This window comes from Castor canadensis, chromosome 2, assembly GCF_047511655.1.
Source record: "Castor canadensis chromosome 2, mCasCan1.hap1v2, whole genome shotgun sequence".
Taxonomy (NCBI): domain Eukaryota; kingdom Metazoa; phylum Chordata; class Mammalia; order Rodentia; family Castoridae; genus Castor; species Castor canadensis.
In genome coordinates, this window is record NC_133387.1 from 161,003,125 (window position 1) to 161,024,111 (window position 20,987).

At 54.3% G+C, this 20,987-nt stretch overlaps 1 protein-coding gene and 1 non-coding gene across 5 annotated transcripts; one reads left to right on the plus strand and one right to left on the minus strand.

Annotated features, from left to right (window-relative positions):
* Window positions 1-5,875: 5,875 nt before the first annotated feature.
* Window positions 5,876-14,480, plus strand: Skor1 (SKI family transcriptional corepressor 1). Of its 4 annotated transcripts, none has more exons than XM_020186993.2 (9): window positions 5,876-5,997; window positions 6,224-8,420; window positions 9,437-9,527; window positions 10,484-10,591; window positions 11,075-11,146; window positions 12,423-12,497; window positions 12,735-12,809; window positions 13,299-13,364; window positions 13,817-14,480. In XM_020186993.2, the coding sequence occupies exons 1-9, from the start codon at window positions 5,876-5,878 to the stop codon at window positions 13,909-13,911; spliced, it is 2,901 nt and encodes a 966-aa protein (XP_020042582.1). In that variant the 3' UTR covers window positions 13,912-14,480. The 4 variants fall into 4 exon arrangements, with proteins under 4 accessions (XP_020042582.1, XP_020042583.1, XP_020042584.1 ...); XM_020186994.2 differs by having other exon boundaries at window positions 5,876-5,962; window positions 6,189-8,420; XM_020186995.2 differs by having other exon boundaries at window positions 5,876-5,898; window positions 6,221-8,420.
* A 4,944-nt stretch (window positions 14,481-19,424) lies between these two features.
* Window positions 19,425-19,531, minus strand: LOC141420968 (U6 spliceosomal RNA). The gene has a single exon (XR_012445677.1). It is a non-coding gene; the product is annotated as a U6 spliceosomal RNA (small nuclear RNA).
* Window positions 19,532-20,987: the final 1,456 nt, after the last annotated feature.

Genomic DNA, 20,987 nt, shown 5'->3' on the forward strand with positions numbered 1-20,987 from the left:
CCAATTCTACAGGCACAAATATTGAGACCATGTCATGGTCTATGGCCCCTCAGGTGGTCAGTAGAAGAGGGGAATCTGGACTCATCAAGGCTGTGACTCTCACCGCTCCCCTCCTTTTGATGTCCTGAGAGCAAGGAGTCTCCTGCTGGGAGGAACCTGGGTCCCAAAGATCAGAGTCTGGGGATGGCAGGAACCTGGAGTTTGAGGCTCTCTGTAGGCTCAGGCCTCAGTACCTCCGTGCTGGCTCCTCCTCCTGCCTCTTCAGTGGCTGCCCCCTCCCCTCAACCTCACTTCTGCTCTCGGGTTGGGGCCCAGCAGGCCCCGCCCACCCTCAGACTGCAGAGCTGGGCTAAGGTCTATCTGGTCATCAGATTAATATCCAGATATTAAGTAAACAATAAATTAGCAAAACTACAAGAAAATTTTACAGCCCTTTGCATTTGGCAATCATTGAGTGTTAATTAGAAATTCATTACAATTAAAACCCTGCCTAAACAGGGCCTGCGCGCCTTAATTACATCTGATTTTTAATTCAGAATACGTGTTTACACAGTAAGCGCTACGTACCCCATGATTATCCCCAATCCTCTTTATACTGTACTAATTATGTAAATTAAACCTAATTAACTGACGAAAACTGCCGTTAATTCAACTGGTAAAAGATATGTGCTTGCGAAGGAGGCGCGGCCGCCCAGTCCCAACCCAAGCCAGAGCCCAAACCAGAGATAGAGGCCACGTGCAGAGTCAAGGCCCAGGCCGGAGTCAGCGCCAGGTGGGTGGAGGGGCGGTGGGGGGAGCTGCAGAGAGCACTCCAGTTGTGTCCTGGATCCAGAGTGCAGCTCTCCAACACCTGGTGACATGGGATAGCTGATAAAAAGAGAATCCCTAAATATGGGGGCTAGGAAGGTCAAAGGCAGACTCCTGGGGGCTACCCATGAGAGCATGGCCAACCCACAGCCTCCAGGGAGGAAAAGGAGTGTCATCCATACTTCCATCAGACCCTAGGTTCAATTGTTAGCTGTGTCACTCACTGGCTTCCTGAACCTGAGCAAGTGACCTGACCTTACTAGGCCTTTTTCCTTTGCTCTGAGTATTGTGAGAGGGTAATGAATGGTAATGAAACATTCTAAGCTCTAAGCTGCATGGTGCTGCACACTCCTTGCCATCCCTTCACCATACTAGGCCCCCTCTGCAGCATGCCAGACACATTTTGGGTCTAGATCAGCCTGGATCTTATTGAGGATCCTGGGTGAGTTGGCTTTCCACTGCCGTACCCTCAGTTTTCCTATCTGTAAAATGGGATTAAACGATCCCAATCAATTTTCATGCCCATTGTGAGAGCTGGCTCTACAAACGGTTACATGCGGCTTATGGTGATATTAACCGTCGGATCGCTGGTCCAGAAGAGCCCCAGCCTCGACCCTCAAACGAGCACCAGGAAGAATAGTACCAAACAGCGGCCTTCCCCGGTCTCCAAGCTTCTTCAATCTTCCAGCTCAGACAGAAGAGGCAGAACGTGGGTGGCTCTGGTAGCTCTGGGCCTGGACCGGGAGCTGTCCACAGGTCGGTGCTGAACAGCGAGCAGTTAGCGACACCGCACACTGCCTGGTGTAGTAGCCCAGGGTGGGGCTCTTTGTATGAGAAAGAGGTCCCTGAGGCCCGTGTCCAGGCTTTAGGGAACGCCTAGAGGCCAGCCCTGGAGGCGTTCTTGGGGTCCGATGTACAATAGAGGCAGAACAAGGCAGGTCTTCCTCAGGGGCACCCGGCCCAACCTCTCCATTCAACCTCTATCACGGGGGTGGAGGGGGTGCAGCCCAGCTCCAAATGTTGTCAACACCAACCAAATTATGAGATTGCTTTTTTAAAAAAATCATTAGGAAGCTAAGAATAATTGCCAAGTGGGTTTGTAATCATGGGATGGAGTGAGCCTGGGTCAAGGGAGGGGAGAAGAGCTGGCGGGAATGGTGGTAGCTCTCAGGCTGGGGTTGGAGAGGTAGGTTCCTGTTTTCCTTGAAGGGAAAGGGGCATGGAAAGCACCTAGTTGGGAGTGGGAATGGGAGAGGAGAGGAGAGGAGAGGAGAGTGAAAGCAAGAACCCGATCCAGAGATGAATACAGATCTATCGAACTTGGAAGTGGTTTTTCTGGGCCTCAGAATACGTTGATGGGAGGGAGCCTCTGGGCCGGGCCGGGCCCCTTTCTCTCTCTGAGGAACCTCTGCCTGGGTTCGCGATCCAGAGACCTTTCTCAGGGTTCCCGCGAGCCAGGAGAGAAGAAAGAGAAAGGGGGTTAGAAGTGCAGGAGAAGGAGAAATGAACCTCAGAGAAGCTGGAATTCAGGAGGAAAAGAGGATCCATAACTCTGAGAGAGAAGGAAAACGGGGGCGGAGGCGACCTCGTGTCGCTACCCGCGGAAGATTTATGGCGTCGCTAGGGTTCCAAGGACAGGCTACACTGCCGCTGCTGCCACCGCCGTTAGCGGCTGTGGCCGCTGAGCCCCCTGCCCGGGCGGCCCGCCGCGCCCCGGGCCATCCCTGCCATTATTAACTTCTGTTTGATTAGGGTAATTGTTCAAACTTGTGCTGGACAGTATGATTAATTACAGTTTAATTAACGTGTCCATTAAGGACACTTAATGCCACGGGGGCGGGGGGGGGTGGAGGCGGCCGAGGAAGTGCCCGAATGAGGGCGAGGAGGGGCAGGGGGGTGTGACTAGTAACTCAAAGTGTACACCGAGGGACAGAGAGCTAGAGAGAGAGAGAGAGAGAGAGAGAGAGAGAGAGAGAGAGAGAGAGAGAGAGAACCTAATTGGAGGGAAAAGGGCATAGGGAGGGACTTGGGGGAGAGGGAAGGTGACAAGGAGGTCTGTTTTGGTAGGGGACCCCTCCCCACTGAAAAACTGAGTTAGCAATGTTGACAGTAGTTGACCCCAGGTCTCTCCCAAGGATGACTTGCTTCCAGCCCTGAGCCTGCTGGTGATGATGAAGAGAGATATTCAAAACAGGGGATGAGGATAACCCCAGTTCCAGCGTCCCCTACCCCACAAAGGAGGGTGCTCTTCCCCAGGCTAGAGCTCTCCTGGATTCTCCGGCTTAAGTCAGGAACGGTGGAGGCAGGTGGATCTGCTCCTTCCTGAACTGCTCTCTCCAGTGCCCCGTACCCTAGTCCCTGGCCATTGATGACCCTACCAACTCCCCAGGACCACACTTGGTTCCACCGCCCTGCAGCTTGAAAGTGAGGTACTCCTCCGCACGCCTCTTCCTTTTGAGTCCCTCTTAACTCCATCATCCGGCCTGGCCCACCTGCTCCTGGCCCTTGGTGGAGAGGACTGGGCCCTCCCCACTTTGTTCTTGGAGGCAAACTTTATGTCCCCGAGTCCTTCCTCCCACTTGTCCTCTCTGACTAGAGGGGGCCGCAGGTGCCGGATGCCAGCCCCAGGTGTGCGGCCGCTTACCTGGGACGCGCAGGCCCTAGGGCTGCGAAGAGGCAGCGGGCGCAAAGCGTGGCCCGCGGGCGGGTGGACCCGGGGAGGGTGCGAGTGACTGCGCGGGTGGTGGGTGTGGCGCCCCGGCTCGCAGCTGTCAGGCGCGCCCGCCCGGAGCCGGCCTCGCCACTCAGGCTGTGGCCGCGCGGTGCCAGCCGCGCCATGCGCTCTAGGCTTCGGCCTCTTCTTCGGGCCAGTCCCGGGCCTCGGGGCAGTGGCTGAGGGCACAAGTCTCAGTGTCCAGGACCCTGGCGCCCCGCGCCTGTTAAGAGCGGGAGGGGCCGCGGGTGGGAGCGTGGCTGTGCGCGCGCGCGGGGAGGGGCCGCGCCGTCACCCGGAGAGCCCGGCGGATCCCGGACTCCCGCCCGCCGCTCCGCCCGCCGCGCACCTCAGCTCACCGATCGCCTGGCTCCAGCCGCCGCCACACGGTGAGTATCCGCGACCGATAGCCTGCCGTCCTCGCGCCCTGCAGCTACAGCTTTTTTTTCGTTTAGTTCTTATTTGGACTCTTGTGGCTGTTGTTTTTTTATTATACCTAACGACTCTACCGCCTCGCTCCCTCCGCTGCCCGCCTCCTGTCTCGTTAAGCCTCCCCAGGCTCGCCCCTCAAGCCCCAGGAGCGGGCGAGGGTTCCTCAAGCTGCCCTGGCCGCTGCTCCTTGTCTCTGCCTACAGCCCTTCGCCCGTGCTTTTCCGCTTTGGCCCCCGAAATGCTGTTCCTTTCTTAGGGCCTCCCTTCTCCTGGCTCCAGGGCCCAGAACCCTCTTCATTAACTTGGGAAAACCCTGCCGGGGTCCCGGACCCCCAGCTTGGGGAGGAAGCGCTTGGCTCAGAGTGCTTTCTTCATTGTATGCGGGCCAGGCACACTTGCAGATTTCTGGAAACCGAGAAGCTTCGTCATTTCCCAGAGCCGCATGCCCCCTGCTACCTCGCTGCCTGCCAGGGAGCCCTCCCTAGGGTGAGTGGCTTGTCTTGTTGACCCCTCGGCCAGGGAGTTAGGACAGTATTTTTGCCTCCTACAATGTTACAGAGGACTTCAATGTGAAGGGAGGGTCAACTTGTTTCAGTTTGATTCAAAGAGATAAAGATGAAACAGATAATAGATAAATAGCTTGATACTTGAAGAAGGTACAAGGCAGATGGGAAAAAGAGGAGCGAGCTGGCAGAGACAGACAGCTCAGGGACAGATAAGATCGACAAATGAGAGCACCTTCACAAACAGAGAGGGAAGGAGAGAGAAAAAACGACCTGTCTCTTCACTAAGGCTGTGGAACTCGGACCCCCTATTCCACTGAAGCTGCCCCTCTGAAAAATGGATTTGTCTTTCCAGCCTAGCTTAGGTCAGGGGCCCTCCAGGTTGAGCTTCCCTGGGGCTGCAGGAACACTTGCAGGCATGGGTGGGTTGGAGCCCTGTGTATCCCAGGACACGTGGCTGAGTTGGGCGACCTAGAAGGCCCTAAACATAATTTCCCGGGTTCCCCCAGGTTGCTGATGTCTGTGGGCAGGGCTGCCTCCCTATCTCAGTAGAGAGCAAAAGGCGGAACCAGCAGCAACTTTTGTGCCCAGAGCCTTGAGGAGGCTTCCAAGGCTCTCAAGGATTTCTTCTGGTCCATGAAAGCTGGGACAGGGTGGCATGAAGGATACTCAGAAAGGAGACACCCCCTCCCAAAGAAGAAACCCAGAGCCCCTGGGAGCCTACGTTTGGCCTGATGGGAAAGGCATTTGTGAAAGAGGAACGCTCAGGAAGTGGGGGATTGGAAGTGAAAAAGTAGCTCCTTAGAAACTTCTCTGAGAACCTCTCTGTCCCAAGTGCTGACCCAGATGGAAACCGGCTTTCGTGTGGAATGCAGCTAAAAACGCAGAAAATGTGGTTAGGAACTGCACGATCCTGGTTCCACTGATGGCTGGAAAGAAAACAGTTTATATATCCAGCCGGAATCTTTCTGCTCAACGAACTCGTGGCGCCAGGCATCAGAAAAGAAGCTCGGGTTTGTGGAAAGCCGCACTGTTGTCCCCGGAAGCCCGTCAGCATGAAGCTGGGTGCGGTAGGGTCCTCCCAGGGTCTGGACGTACAGGACGCGCTTTGGAGAGGGTAGGGTTCAGCACCGCAAACAGCGGTCGCCTCGGCCACTCCCCCTCCCAGGCAGCCCAGGATCACTCCTCCTACTCCCTGCCCACCCACCACCCGCACTCGGGAGACCCGCAGTGACCGCCCCTTCTTCGCCTCCCACCTCTCCCGCTACTGCCCCCCGCCCGCCGGCTTACATGCGCGAGTGAACAGAGGGGCCGCGGGTCCCAGAAGTCTGGGCTTCTGGACCCTGGCTGGCAGGAAAGGCTGCGAGGGTGGCTAAAGGTGCGCGAATTTGCGCCCTGGCGGGACAGCCTGGATCTGGCAATGGCGTTGCTGTGTGGCCTTGGGCAAGTCATTCTCCATCTCTGGGTCCCACGTTTTCCTCAGTGGAAAACCAGGGTTGGGTTCCTTGTATACCTTGTAGCTGGGGCATTCCAGAATTCTCCGTTACTCCTTCCCTTCCCTTAATTCCCTCCCCCGGGGGCTTTTGTTCTGAGGGACACCATTCTGAGTCATGAAAGGCCCCTGTCCAGAGTGCCAAGGAGCTTGAACTCCCCACTGCCTAGTATCTCAGTTACGGCGGAGTCCATGAGCCCCACTTGGCGGGCCCAGGTCCGGGCGGTGGCACTGAAAGTAGTTCATACGCTCTCTGGTTTCTCTGTTTCGCAGGAGCGGCGGCATGGAGGCTCTCACCACTCAGCTGGGACCAGGGCGCGAGGGCAGCTCCTCACCCAACTCCAAGCAGGAGCTACAGCCCTACTCAGGCTCCAGCGCCCTCAAACCCAACCAGGTGGGGGAGACGTCGCTATATGGGGTGCCTATCGTGTCCCTGGTCATCGACGGTCAGGAGCGCCTGTGTCTGGCACAGATCTCCAACACCCTCCTCAAGAACTACAGCTACAATGAGATCCACAACCGCCGCGTGGCCCTGGGCATCACGTGTGTGCAGTGCACGCCGGTGCAGCTGGAGATTCTGCGTCGGGCCGGGGCCATGCCTATCTCCTCTCGCCGCTGTGGTATGATCACGAAGCGAGAGGCCGAACGTTTGTGCAAGTCATTCCTGGGCGAGCATAAGCCCCCCAAGTTGCCTGAGAACTTCGCCTTTGATGTGGTGCACGAGTGCGCGTGGGGCTCTCGTGGCAGCTTCATCCCTGCGCGTTATAACAGCTCGCGTGCCAAGTGCATTAAGTGTGGCTACTGCAGTATGTACTTCTCACCTAACAAGTTCATCTTCCACTCGCACCGCACGCCCGACGCCAAGTATACCCAGCCAGATGCCGCCAACTTCAACTCGTGGCGCCGTCACCTCAAACTCAGTGACAAGTCCGCCACAGATGAATTGAGCCACGCTTGGGAGGATGTGAAGGCCATGTTTAATGGCGGCACGCGCAAGCGGACCTTCTCCCTGCAAGGAGGCGGCGGAGGCGGCGCTAATGGCGGGTCAAGTGGGCAAGGGAAGGGTGGTGGAGGCGGCGGTGGAGGTGGTGGCCCGGGGTGCAGCGCAGAGATGGCCCCAGGCCCGCCGCCCCACAAAAGCCTGCGCTGCGGAGAAGATGAGGCGGCCGGGCCTCCAGGGCCACCTCCTCCTCACCCACAGCGCGGACTTGGCCTGGTGGCAGGAGCTAATGGCCCGGCTGGCCCAGGAGGACCTGGTAGCAGCGCAGGTGTACGTAGCTACCCGGTGATCCCAGTGCCCAGCAAAGGCTTTGGGCTCTTGCAAAAGCTGCCCCCACCGCTTTTCCCGCATCCTTATGGTTTCCCCACGGCCTTTGGCCTATGTCCCAAAAAGGACGACCCAGTGTTGGGCGCGGGAGACCCCAAGGGTGGCCCTGGCACTGGGAGCGGTAGTGGTGCAGGCGCTGGCGCCGGTGCGGGGGGCCCTGGAGCAGGCCACTTGCCTCCGGGGGCAGGGGCGGGTCCGGGTGGCGGTGCCATGTTCTGGGGTCATCAACCTTCTGGGGCAGCCAAGGATGCAGCGGCTGTAGCTGCAGCAGCGGCTGCCGCCACAGTGTACCCGACGTTTCCCATGTTCTGGCCAGCTGCAGGCAGCCTCCCGGTGCCGCCCTACCCGGCTGCGCAAAGTCAAGCTAAGGCTGTAGCGGCAGCGGTAGCAGCGGCGGCGGCGGCGGCTGCGGCGGCCGCTGGGAGCAGCGGACCCGAGCCCCTGGACGGCGCTGAGCCAGCCAAGGAAGGTGGCCTTGGCACGGAAGAGCGCTGCCCGAGTGCTCTGTCCCGCGGCCCCCTGGACGAGGACGGTGCGGACGAGGCGCTACCACCGCCCCTACCCCCCTTACCCCCTCCTCCGCCGCCACCTGCACGCAAAGGCTCCTATGTGTCTGCCTTCCGACCTGTGGTCAAGGACACGGAGAGCATTGCCAAGCTCTATGGCAGCGCCCGCGAGGCATACGGCACAGGGCCTGCTCGAGGGCCTGGGCCAGGCGCGGGGACAGGCGGGGGCTACGTGAGCCCGGACTTTCTGAGCGAGGGCAGCTCCAGCTACCATTCCGCCTCGCCCGACGTGGACACCGCGGACGAGCCTGAGGTGGATGTGGAGTCTAACCGCTTCCCTGACGATGAAGGCGCCCAGGATGAAATGGAGCCCAATGCTGCCAGCGCGGGAGGTGGCCCAGATGACGACCAGCCCGCTGGGCCCCCATCTGCCACCTCCTCAGGCGCAGAGGGTCCCACAGACTCTCCCGACAGTGGTAGTCCTCGCCCCCGGCGCCGTCCTGGGCCACCCCCTGCCAGCCGGTCTGCATTCGGGGACCCGGCTGCAGATGACGTAGTGCGGAGACCTGAGAGGACCCCGCCAAGCGGTTATGACCTTCGAGAGTCTTGCGGGCCCCTGGGAGGCCCCGCGACGATCAAGGTGAGTCCTGTGCCCATCCCGCCAATGGCGCCTCCTCACTTACCACTCCACACCCCGGGCATGCAGGGCAGCCCAGAGCCGGGTGAGGGACTGGTTTTATTAGGCACGGGCGTTGGAGCAGCTGCCTGGGACCCTGGGCTGAGGGTTTCGGAAGATCGGGGGAGGGAGCGGGCCTGAGGAATGCGTGTACTTTGCTTTTGTTGATGGGAGTGGGGAGGAGACCAACAAAGACTGCCAGGCATCCAAAAAGAGAAATAAAAGGGGTGTGGAGGAAGAAAGAGAAGAGAAAGGGACCTTGAACCTGAGAAAAGTGCTCTGGAGGCCAGGCCCAGCGTGCGCCCGCTCAGAGGAAAAACAAACAAACAAACCAACAACAAAAAACAAAAACCAAGGCGACCTCTCCCCAAGTAGGACGCCAGTAGTGCTGGGTCCCGGAACCTCCATCCACCCCAACCGGCAGTTTTTCAACTCCGCCTTGGGAGCCACAGGATTCTTGCTGGGAAGCTGTCTTCCGAGGGTGTGCAGACCGGGGTTGGGGGGAAGGCGTGGGGGAGGGAGGAACTCTTAGGTTGGAAGGGCTGGAGCTGGAGGAGCAGGTTGTGGCTAGGCCAGAATCATTGGCCATTTTGAAAGTGGATGCTCACACCTGTACACTTCCATTAGATTCATTAAAACACAAGTCATTAACCGGATGTGAAAGGCGTCATTTGTGTCTGGAACCCACACCGGCCAGAGGGAAATGTTGAAAAGGAGGCGAGCGCAGAAATTGGGGGCGGCTGAAACAGTCGGTGGCTTGGGAGCAGCTTTGTGTTTCGAGTAATTTGCTCGCGGGCACCAATAATTACCCCGAATCTACCTTGGTGATAGGGACTGGGAGGGCTCAAAGGTGCATGCGTCGCTCCTGTGGGCGGTGCTCGGTCCTTCCGGCTGGCTGCGGGGCAGGGCTGAGCAGTTTTGGGTAGTCAGCAACCGCCCCCCCCCCCAACTAATTGCCTTTCATTTCTCGGCCGTCGCAGGTATACGCGCCCGAGAGGGACGAGCACGTGAAGAGCGCGGCGGTGGCGCTGGGGCCCGCGGCCACTTACCTCTGTACCCCTGAGGCCCAGGGTAATGCCTGCTGTGGCCGCTGGCCACTGCAATGCAGGGACCGCAGACCTAAGGCCGGGGCCAAGGAAGGCCTTCGAGGGGAGAAAGAGAGAAAGGGAAAGAAAATAAAGAAAAGGGAAGCTATGCGTGTACTCCCAACAATTCCCATGGTTCGGTTACTTAAAAACATTGACAACCCGCCCTCTCCACCGCACACACACACACACACACACACACACACACCCCACACACACCAGTACTCCTCTTATATGAGTTAAAACCTTTTTAAAAATCACGGCTGGCACCTTTTCAACTCCTCTCATTTATTCAGCACTGTGTTTGGCCTTAGGGTGAGCGGTGATCAGGCCGGCTTTGGGCGAATGATGAGCTCGCGTGTTGCGCGCTTGAGTAACACAGAAGTGTCAGCTTAGCAGCGGCCCAATGCACGGGAGGGGGTGGAGAGAGCTGCACTTGCGTTTGGGACCCAGTTGCTAGCCCAGGAGGGACCCGCAGTCACGCAAATCCAGGCAGGCCAAGGCAGCCCAGCCAGAAACTATGATTACTAGCCCACCCCACCCCAACACCGGCCGCCCCACGACCACGACCTGAAGGTCACCGACTGGGTTGCAATCTCCGCGGGAGTAGCGCGGACAGACCCGGCGGCCACGCGCGCTCGCGGTGTCCCAGTATCTGCGCGCGATGTAGGTCGCTCGTCCCTGGTGGGCTCGGCTGCTAGTCTAGATCTTTTTGGAGGGGCTGGGGCTGGGGCGCGAAGCCCAGAGAAGAGCCAACCATGCGCGGGGGGAGGGGGTTGTCGGGCCCAAAGCCTCAGGGCGCACGCGGGAGCGCCCAGCCGGGAACCAGAGGCAGCCACGACTTTTTAATTAGGGCTTGGGCGCCCCAGCCGCGGAAGCTCTGGAAGTATCGGGGTCACGGTTTCTTTGCCTCTCCTTGAAACTTGGTTTATTGCCTTTAAGAACCAGATAAGGAAGACAATCACTCTACCGGCGATGATTTGGAAACGAGGAAATCCTATTCAGACCAAAGGAGTATCTCTCAGCCAAGCCCTGCAAATACAGACCGAGGTGAGCACTAGGAGTCCTAGCCCTCCTGCCCCCTCCTTCTGGAACTGGGACCCAGGTCTCCACAGGCTTGGAGGTAGGCTTGCAATCCAGAGCAAGAGCTAACAGTTCCCTTCCTCCTTAGCAAATATTTAAATATTTCAGGGGCGGTGCAGGCCAGGTTGGGCCTTGGTAATTTGAGGTGCTTCCAGGTAAGGGCAGGGGGTTACTAAAAGAAAATGGAAGGACTGCCTCATTCACCACTCACCAAAAATAGTCTAAGGACACTTTGTGCCCCAGGTGAGCCTATCTTTATGGGCCCACTCACTCTCCTACCCTTACACTGATGGCTTGGAATGTGGGTAGTACTGGATGCCTATAATTGTCTCTCTGAAAGAAGAGAGTCTGGAGTAGTCCCTGACTTGGCAAGGTTCCTAGGGAGCTCACCCCTCCTCTCTGAAGTTCTCTCCCAGGAAAGAACCCCTTTTATCTGCCCTTGTATCCCAGGTGAAGATGGGCTCACCTTAGATGTCACAGGAACTCAGCTGGTGGAGAAAGATATTGAAAACCTGGCCAGAGGTGAGGTTAAATCTGTGAAATGGGATACATTGTGCTTGAGGGTAATAGGCCTTTCCTGTAGAGGGGGTGTTATTCCGGTAGTGATGGAGTGGGAGAGACATGGCACCTGGGGAATAAGTTTTCATTTCACTGAATAGAAAGGAAAATCTCTGGACACATCCTGGCACAGAGGTGTATGTGTGGATAGGGGTCATAGGGAGTGAACCAAATCCCTGGAAGTTTGGGTTCCCATGGCCCAAGTCTATTTTGAATAGCTCTGTGAGAGAACTGAGTAATGATTCTAGACCTGATGCTTGTGGACTACCAAACAGGGCAACCAAACACCATGGAAAACAGGTCCTTTTCTGAAGAGCAAGATTACAGGAGAGGCATTTGTTTTAGGAACATGGGAGAGGCTACAGTACGTTCCCCACTGGAATTAATGTATAACCATTAATGCATCAACGAAGTGTGGTTGGGCCTTGTGTCAGAATGGGACCCCACTCTGTTGTTGCTCAGATCTCAAATGGAAGAAAATGGCTTGAGGCAGAAAGGGAGTCTTGAACTCCCTTTCACTTTGTCTCTCCACCTTCCATTCCTGTGATTCAGAGGAGTTTTTCCATGGGGAGAACCCAGATACTAATGGCCCTATGATTGGGGCAGCCTCTCCTTCCACTTCTCTGGAATTGGTTCCTGAGGGCACTAAATTGAGCTTTCCACACATCCAGCAGATGGATGGTCTTGGAAATTGGTGGGGGAAGGGAGTTAAGCATCAGTGGCTCTCCACTCTTCATAGTTACAGATTTTACAGGATATGCCATCACCTTAAAAATCATCGGTGTTTTATGGGAGGGTTCTTAGCATGGATTCGAGAGGTCTGAGGACCTCCTGAAATTGTAGGCAAACTTGTTAAGTATGTCTGTTTCTTTGGGAAGGCTGTACTTGGCTTGCTAGATTGTCCCTGATTTGTATTAGAAGGATTGTCATTTGAAGTGAGAAATCACATTTTTGTGGTCATCGTCTAAGGCTAGGGAGTTAGGAACAACTTAAAGCAGAAGCCAGGGCCCAGAAATCCAAAATAGATTCCACCCTCCTGAGTTGGATTCTCCTGAGCATCCTACCCCCTAGCCTTGTGTCTTTGCTCAAATCCTTTGGATGCAAATGGAAAAGCCAGAATGCTGAAGGCTTTCACCCCCATAGTCCCAGGACTATTGGCCAGGACAGAACCAGGGTGCACAATAGATCCCTTGAGTTCCCCCATGTACCCCTTTTACCTTTCACTCTCCCCGCTCCACAGAGGAACTGCAAAAATTGCTCCTGGAGCAAATGGAGCTCCGTAAGAAGCTGGAGCGAGAATTCCAGAGCCTCAAAGGTAATTCCATCCCTCCCCATCCCACCTCTACACCTTTGGGAGTCTTGATCCAGGGAGCAGGCTGGTGGTGGCTGCCTTGGCACACCCGGTGGCAGCCAAAGAAGCCCTTTTCCAGTGTTTCCAGCTAAGCTAAGGATTGGGTGGGGGCGGGGTAGAGGTGATGATGGGAGGAAGTAGGGAAGTGGAGCTGGGGGAGGAGGCTGTGCGTTACCGCTCTCACTTAATCAATTTGCACAGATAATTTTCAGGATCAAATGAAGAGGGAATTGGCTTATCGAGAAGAAATGGTGCAACAGCTGCAAATCGTCAGAGGTAAGACGGGAGTCAGGTGAGGCTTGCGCGGCCGTAACTGCCTCTCGTCTGGCAGGAGCCGCAATGTTGGCTCAGTCATTTGGATTTAAATTGAAGGTAATTTAACAATTATTTTTTTTATTTAATATCCTTTGTATACTCTGATTAGCCTCAGAATGGCAAGCGAGCCCAGCAAACGGCTTGCAGGCATCATTACATGGAGTGATTGAACTTCTTATCGCGGCAATTTCCATGGTTTCTAAATTAAAAATCGAGGCGTAAAATTACCTGGGAAGTAATGCCTAAGTTTGCTTTAATTTTGGTTAGATCCGTCTGCCTTTAAGCGCCATCCCAGGCCATTTCGTCCCTCTGCCAGCCTGCAGTTTGGAGCGGTGGTGCCCCCCCCCCCCCCCCTTAGTCCCCACGGGGAGTGCACGCTGCGCGCGGGGGTTGGGGAGACCCTGTAGCACCGGCTGTGATTCCTCATCAGCCCCTTTCCATGTCTTCCAGACACCCTGTGTAACGAACTGGACCAGGAGCGGAAGGCACGCTATGCCATTCAGCAGAAATTAAAAGGTGCGCCACCAGGAAACAAAGATAGGAAAGGTGCCAGGAGCTGGCTGTGCTGTTGAATGAATAAATGAATGAATGAATGACTAGCGGGGCTAGGAAGGGGGAAGGCCTGAGTAGAGGAAAGTGGAAACTGATTGTAATGGGGACAGTATTCTAGAAGAAAGAGGCCCTTTGAGTTCTGGGCATTAGAAAAACCTGCCTCTGGCCTTTTTCTGGCCTCGGGCAAATTGACCCTTCTTTCTCTGTGCCTCAGTTTCCTCTTGTGTAAAATGTGGCGGTTGAACCAGAGCACTGGTTCTGAATCACCGGTCTCTCCTACCTCCTTTCTGATCCGTTCCATTGAGAACGCCAGTGGCCAAAGCCTTGAGCGAGGTCGAGGAGGGGGACGGGTGGACCCCGTGGGTCAGGCGAGGCAGGTGAGGTGGCCAACGTGGCTGGTGCGACTCTCTCCCCAGAAGCCCACGACGCCCTACACCACTTCTCCTGCAAGATGCTGACGCCCCGTCACTGCACTGGCAACTGCTCCTTCAAGCCCCCGCTGTTGCCCTAGGGCCGACCCTGCCGCGCCTCTGGGCCCTCAAGCCATGCTGCTCCTTCCTGTAAATCCCCGCTGCCGCGGTGGCCCCGAGCGAGGAACAAGCCATTCGGACCCGACCCATGTACAGACAGCCGCCGGTCTGCCCGCCTTCCTCCTGGGCCCAGGCTCTGTTTCCCTGTGTAAATACCGCCTCGCCCCTCCGTTGAACTCCTGGGTCTCGGACCTCAAGGGGTTAGCTGAACCCGGGAAAGAAAGGGGAGAAGACTTCTCCCACGTGTAGCCACGACCCGATTGTGAATACAATGTAGCAACTTCGTTGGCGGCTGCCCCGCGCTCCTCGTCCCGTCCACTTCTGAAACTCTTGTTCCTAATGACAAAGTGGCTATGTGCAATGGATATAAATGTACTGTGAGTCTTTAGGTTCACTTAATTTATTTATGCTGTAACTTATTTTTCTTTTTTCTAGACTTACTTCCAGCCCCCCTTTGAGTTCCCTTTTGTCTGTTTTTGTTGTAATCTCTTGATGTAACAGCACTTTAAAAGGGCGACAACTGACTCACGAGATGGCGACCACCTTGAGCCTATTAGGGGAGACAAACCCTGTATCCGTGACTTTTGTTTTTAATTAAAAAAAAAAATCTGTCACTTCCTTGGGTTGTGGAGGTGGGAGTGCGGGGAGGTGGGGGAGGAGAGAGTGGGGCGGGGTAGGCAGAGGACTGTGCCACAGGTGGGGCATAGGGATCACCGTGCGGGTTTTTAAATGCCCCGGATCAGAGTCCTTCTCGGTCTGGTAGACAGCGGCCAGTGAAAAGATCTCTCCATGGACCCATCCAGACACACCCAATTTTTCCCACAGGCCACCCCCCTCTCCGAGTTAGGAACCTCTCTTGGGCCATGGCTGGGGAAAGGGGACTACTGCCTGCTCCTATCTGTGTGCCTGGTCCCTTCCTCCAAGCGCTTGTGGAGACCAAGAGTTCATTTTTGCCAATTTCCATGCCTGCCAGAGGGGACGTCACCTCCGGGATGCTCAGAGACATCAGGCCTTTTCGGAAGTAAGATTTAACCAGAATTGTCCCTCTACCTGGAGCGGGCACCGCTAATGGCCCGGGAGCTCTGGACTGGAATAGGGGTCGAAGTGCCTAGAATGGGTCTCTGAGGGACAGACTTGGAAAAGACTTGTAGCTCGCGCACAGATGCCCACTGCGGACCCCGCTGCATTTTGAAGTACCCTCCATTTTAGTCGGAGAGGAGTTGGGAACGTGGAGGAATCCAAGGAGGAAGGTGAGGCCAGGCTGTGGCTGGGGCATGAGGCCCCACCTGGTCGCAGACCTCTGGTTGGCCTCAGTTTCCACAGACCACCTGCTCGTGTTCTGCAGATGTAAACTGCTGAACACTCTTCACAAGCAGGGACTAAAGTGTGGATGGAGTCGGAAGGCGCACGGTATAGAGAAGCATTCTGCCTTGGCTGAATTTCAGCCCTTCCTCTGGCTAGCAAAGGTCCTGCATCCCACCTTTTATTTTTCTTGGCCTCGGTTTCCAACCTTTTATAAAACGATATTCAGGTCTCTGTTCCCCGAGACTCACGGGAGCTCTCTGGAAGGTAAACCGAGCAGAGGCAGCTGCCAGGACCCGCGCGCGCCCAGACCGCCCGGATCTCGGGACATCCCCTGACTAGCTCTGCGGGTCTGTCTGATGGACACCCTGGAGACTTGGGGCCAGGAGCCCGCGGCTGCGCGGGGCCGGGAAGTTTGCGCTGGGTTGCTGGGGTCTCTGGCAGAGCTGGCAAGCAGGGTAGCGCTCTGGGCTGCCGGAAAGGGGCGCAGGCGGCAGACCAGTCGGGGCTTCGGGTTCTCAAGTGCCTGGATGTTCTGAGTGCTAAATCCAGAAAGGCTACGAAGGACATAATGGCGGCGAGGGCGCGGGGCAAAGTGTGAGGCATAGCCTCGCGATCTCCCTGCTGGGACTCTCCAGGGAGCCGGCCCCTTGCATAGAAGCAGGACCATTCTCTTCTGAGGTATAGAAGAGAAGGTGACTAGCTTTCCCAGGGTGCGCCAGGGGCGAGCGGAGCTGGGGCGTGGTCCACCAGCGCGGGTGTTCCGAGATTGCACGTGCTTTTGCCACGGCATAAGAGCACTGTGGGAAGCAGCCCTTTTCATTCTCTGTACAGTGGGCCTAGCAGATATCACCCAGCCAGGAAGTTCCTGTTGAACTATGGCGCGACACAGGAGCCTAGCAAATATTCTTTTTCACTCTTCCTCCCCAAATCCCCCCAAAGTGGAGAAAAGCACGCAGGTAGCTGCAGTTAGCTAGAAAGGGCGCCCCATCTGCGCCGGAACCTTTGCGGATTGTGGGTGTAGGCGGATTCAACCCAGAAAGTTCAACGCTAAAAACCCTCCTGGGTTCCGCGTCCCTTCGCAAGTGGTTTGTTCTCCTCAAAATGTTAATAACCAAACGATTGGTATGGATGTAATTATCAATAATTATGCGAATTATTGCTGATTGCAGGCTCGTAGCTACTTTAATTAGCTTACCAGATTCTAATTAAGTTAAATGAAACATTAATAGGGAAAATATGCTTTAAAAAAAAAAAAACCCCAGGGTTTAAAAAGGCTATTTCTTGCCACAACGTTGCCACCTTGCGACGAATTTAGGCATTACCGCCAACGCACTAAGGCCCCGGTTCCTGCCTCAAATTCAGAACACCAATAAAAGTAGAACGGGAGCAGTATTTTGGCTCTCGGGGAGAAAATGGAACTTGAGCGGGGATAGTGGGGCACAGATGTCCTCCGGATATTCTCTTTTGGCGTTTGGTTCGGCCCCTTACTCCCAGAGGTGAGTCTGGAGGTAAGGGACCAAGCAAACACACCCCTTCTGCTTTTTTTTTTTTTTTTAATCCAGAGAATTCTGTGCCTCTCTTGGGAGCGATGTGGGCGAGATAGTCTATATTCTCACCTGTCCGGCAAATCCAGGGCTACAGACTGAGCAAAGTTGAGACTTTCATAAGTGACCATAGCATCAGGTTGCTTTATTTTTCAATTCCTTGAGAGAAACCAGTAAGTCTCTTCCCACTTTCATTCCTTCTGCCAATGGGGGTAACCTGTGGAAAAAAGCACCTAGAAAATCCTCAACTCTGGGGACACAGGTAACCCCTGTCTCATGACACTTGGTTCATGAGCCTAGCAGGGCAGTCATCTCGCTTTGTTATTCTTGGTTGCCTGGTTAGATCTGTTTCCCACTGGACTCACACCCTGCTTTTCCTCAGTCTCCAATACAATGCCCAGTTCATCACAGACACACAACAAATGTCCACATGAAAAGGGTCCAACTTGGTGGCTCATCTAGGTTCTGGAAATGTCTGAGGGAAAGAATCCCTAGGTGCTGCTGCACAACAGCCACTGAGAAGCAATTAAACTCATTTGCATAAGGTTAATTAAGCACAAGCTTACTGTTCAGAAAGAAAATCCTTCATCGATAGGATTATGGGGGAGGAAGGTGGTGTTATTGTCAATCTAGAATGAGAAGACTTTCTTCTTGTTCCACTATGTTCCAAAGTGGCAGCTCCATCACTTCCTAACATTTTGCAAGGTCCCTGCCACATGCCTGTCCACCCATTCCCAGATGCTTCTATAAAGTGTAGCCGTTATCCATCGAGGAAGTGCAACTCTTGTCTTGAATTCAGAACACAACAAAAGCAGAGCTGGATCTGCATGCTTTCTCCATTCCTTCTAAACAGTCTTACACTCTCTTGTCACCCCAGAGGTAAAACAGGGCTTAGTTAAGAGTGCAAACTGAGTAGCTAGATTTACTGAGGTCTCATCTGCCACTAATTGTGTGACATTGGGCAAGATGCTGACTCTCTGTGCTTCAGCTTCTTTATAACATGAGGGAAATAACAGTACCCACTTCAGAGAACTGTCTAGTGCATGTAATAAGTAACATATGTAAAGCATTGGGAACGGCTCCTGGCAGGTAAGTGTTGGCAGCACTTATCTGTGTTTGATAGGATCACAGTTTTCCAGTTGAGACTCAAGAGTCTCCAAGGCCCAGAAAAGGAAACAAACCAGTGCTCTGTACAGCCTGGCCCCCTGAACATTCTCGGTGACACTTTAGAAGAATCCACAAGCATCTGGTTGGAAAGACATCCTGCAGTGCCATCATTGGTTGACTACAGGTGTCTAAGGGGACAAGGACTCACCAAGTTCTCTCAGTAACTTGCTGTAGAGTCGGGAAAGTCAGCCAGATCTTTGGATCTTCCAAAGGACTAGGAATTGATTGTGTCTTTCCTAATTCCTGCTCCAAGAGGATGGTCATGTCAAGAAGAATGAAGTTTCTTTAGAAACACTTGGTGCCCCTAAGAGCCCCTTCCCCAAACAGGCTAACAGCATTCTTGCCTCTTGGATTGTTTTTGCTTAAGAAGGGGGAACCACACCAACATTGGTAGTTTCTTTGTCAGCCTGGAATGAGATATTTAAAATTATTCGTCCAATTGCCCAAGTGGCTGACAACCAGACATTATTGGGGAAGAACAGCAGAAATTGTCCTCTTAATTCCGTGCATGGGAGAGGAGGCTCAAGGACGTGTCCTACAGACTCCTCTATTTTCCACCTGGTTCACTTTCACAGAAGGCGCCCCAGAAATGGGTCCCCAACAGAGCGAGTGGTCTTAGGGCCACTCTGGGGCTCTGCGGCTGGTCCCAGTGAGCCGCCAGAGGAGCCAAGGTGTGCTGTCACAGACCCACTGGGGTCGCTGTGGCTGAAGAATCCACGTGTGTGCTCAGATATCAGCAAAGCAGATACAACATTTTTCTTTTGGATAGAAAGGATATTTCAAAACCCATTGACTAACTCATCACAGGAAATCTGAACTTTGTTGGGTTCCCCTCTACCTTCATCTTACCAGTTAGAACTATTTTTGCAACGGAGTGACCTGGGGACCAGGTTCCTGTCTTATCAGGGTCAGTGCCTCTAAAGCCTTCTTTCAGCCAATTGCTACTCACAGGGCTTTGTCCAGGCTGCTCTACATCCGTGTCTCCTGTAAAAACGGTGACGGGGTACCCCTGTCACAGGGCGAAACTGCTGGGAATGTTACAGTGAAACATTCATGAGGCCCGGACACATGGTAGATACTAAATAAATGATGGGGGTCAATATAATTTTTAAAAGTTTCAGAGCAATTCGTCAGTCTTATTGCAAGTTCCTGGTATCGTACACTGCACGTGCTTGTCGCCACACTAGGTCTTGCTCTATTTTGGACTTGAAATGGAACAACTTTGACAAGACCAGCTACTTAAGTGTGAAATATTTAGGTGCCCAAATATTCAGGATTGTGAAGAGGGACGTGGACAAGATCGTACGCCGGGGCCTGAGAACCCATATGTACAAATCACTACAAAGAGACACTGCCTAACCCCCACGTCTTTTTATTTCATTTTCCGAGGCTACTAAATTTCCTTCGTGTCAAACAAAAAAAACGTGACGTTATCAAAGAAAGCGTTCATTTTGAAGTGAAAAGTCTGTGAGGAAAAGAAAAATATGGAACGCTTCACGAATTTGCGTGTCATCCTTGCGCAGGGGCCATGCTAATCTTCTCTGTATCGTTCCAATTTTAGTATATGTGCTGCCGAAGCGAGCACGAACCAGGGTGCCTCTCGCGAAGTATATAAAGCCAAGAATGTGAACTCTTTTACAGTTATGGTGAACCGACTGTGGTTCCCTTTTCAAATGCCAAAATATCCTATAAATGACTTTCTGAATTATATGTCATGTGTTCATATTTTTTGTATGCACGGTGAAACTAAATTTAATCACCTTCCTAACCTCCTTGCATTATATATGCAAATGAGGGGACCATGGGAAATTGGCCGCTCCTTTCCAGGCGTCCGCGCGCGCCTGGCGAGCGTCGTCGGCCGTCACGCTCTGTCACGTGATGCGCGCTTTGTGCGCGCTGGTTCCGCTGGCGAAGCGCAGGGACGTCAAACCTGGGGTCCTCTAACTCTGCGGTGGGCGTTGTGGCTACGCGGTGGCCTCCGAGCTTAGCGGTGTGCGGGGCGCCAGTATATTTTCGGGAAGAGAGACCGCGGTACCCACGAAGTCCCCACGTCCAAGAGCCTGGAAAAGCTTACGAGCCACTGGTCTAGCTGGTCTCTGCGCCGGAACCCGCGAACCGCCACCCTAGCAAGAACTGGACGGGTCGCGGTGGGGTCGGGGTTCTTGACCTCCACCGGGAGCCGAGGGGAAGAGGGCGGTGTCCCCTTGCAGCCCGGACTTTTTTGTGACTAGGGGCTGATGGAAGTCGGAAAGGTCACCACCTTTTGATACAGTACTAAGGGTCTGACATGTAACCTAATTGGTATCATTTTTTCCTCATATTTTAAGCTGAAAGCTGGCCTGGCAGGTTAAATCAGCACCCAGTGGTCCTGCTAGTGGTGAAAGAAACTGGGATTTGGGTGCAAGCCTGAAGATGGCTCACTTCTTCACAGTAAGACTCAGAAAAGATTTGGGACCACACGTGCCCGCCTTTCCCTCTTAGACCTTACTCCCAAGGCTCAGCTCAGATCTTCACTCCTTCAACAAATCCAGAGCACCTGTCAGGACCATAAGGAGTGAGACGGACAGGGAGCTTACCTTTCCATTGCAACAAAGGAGCCATACAAAGATAGAAGAGTCTTCTTAATGCAGAGACATCTGTAAAGAAAGAGCATGAAGTGAAGAGTGGCTGCGGGATGAAGGCCACTTGCATGAGGGAACATGTGGGAGGTGACCTTTGAGCTTTGACTTGGTGATATAGAGGCAGCCTGGAGAGGTCAGTTGCAGGTGGGCAGTTTCACCCAAAGTCCTTAGGGGGAGGTCACCAGGGAAGTAGATGGTTCTTTCTAAGGTGCTTTTTCACAGTACTGTAAAAGGGAAGGACCCACCTAGCCACCTCACAGAAGTTCCTGGCTTGGCCTTTGGGGACAGGAGTTTTCCTTCTCCCTACCTGCTCGCAGTAGAGAGAAAATCAAGTTCAGGCTGCTCAACTCTGTAAACAAGCAGTAAGCAAGTACATACCTCAGAATGCGAATATGGCCTTTATTAAGCACAGAAAGCTAA

Coding starts and splice junctions, on each gene's coding strand:
- Skor1 (XM_020186993.2), top strand. CDS start 5,876: ATGGCGTTGCTGTGTGGCCTTGGGCAAGTCATTCTCCATCTCTGGGTC. Junction 9,528..10,483: donor CTGTACCCCTGAGGCCCAGG/GTAATGCCTGCT, acceptor ATTGCCTTTAAG/AACCAGATAAGGAAGACAAT. Junction 12,498..12,734: donor AGAATTCCAGAGCCTCAAAG/GTAATTCCATCC, acceptor CAATTTGCACAG/ATAATTTTCAGGATCAAATG.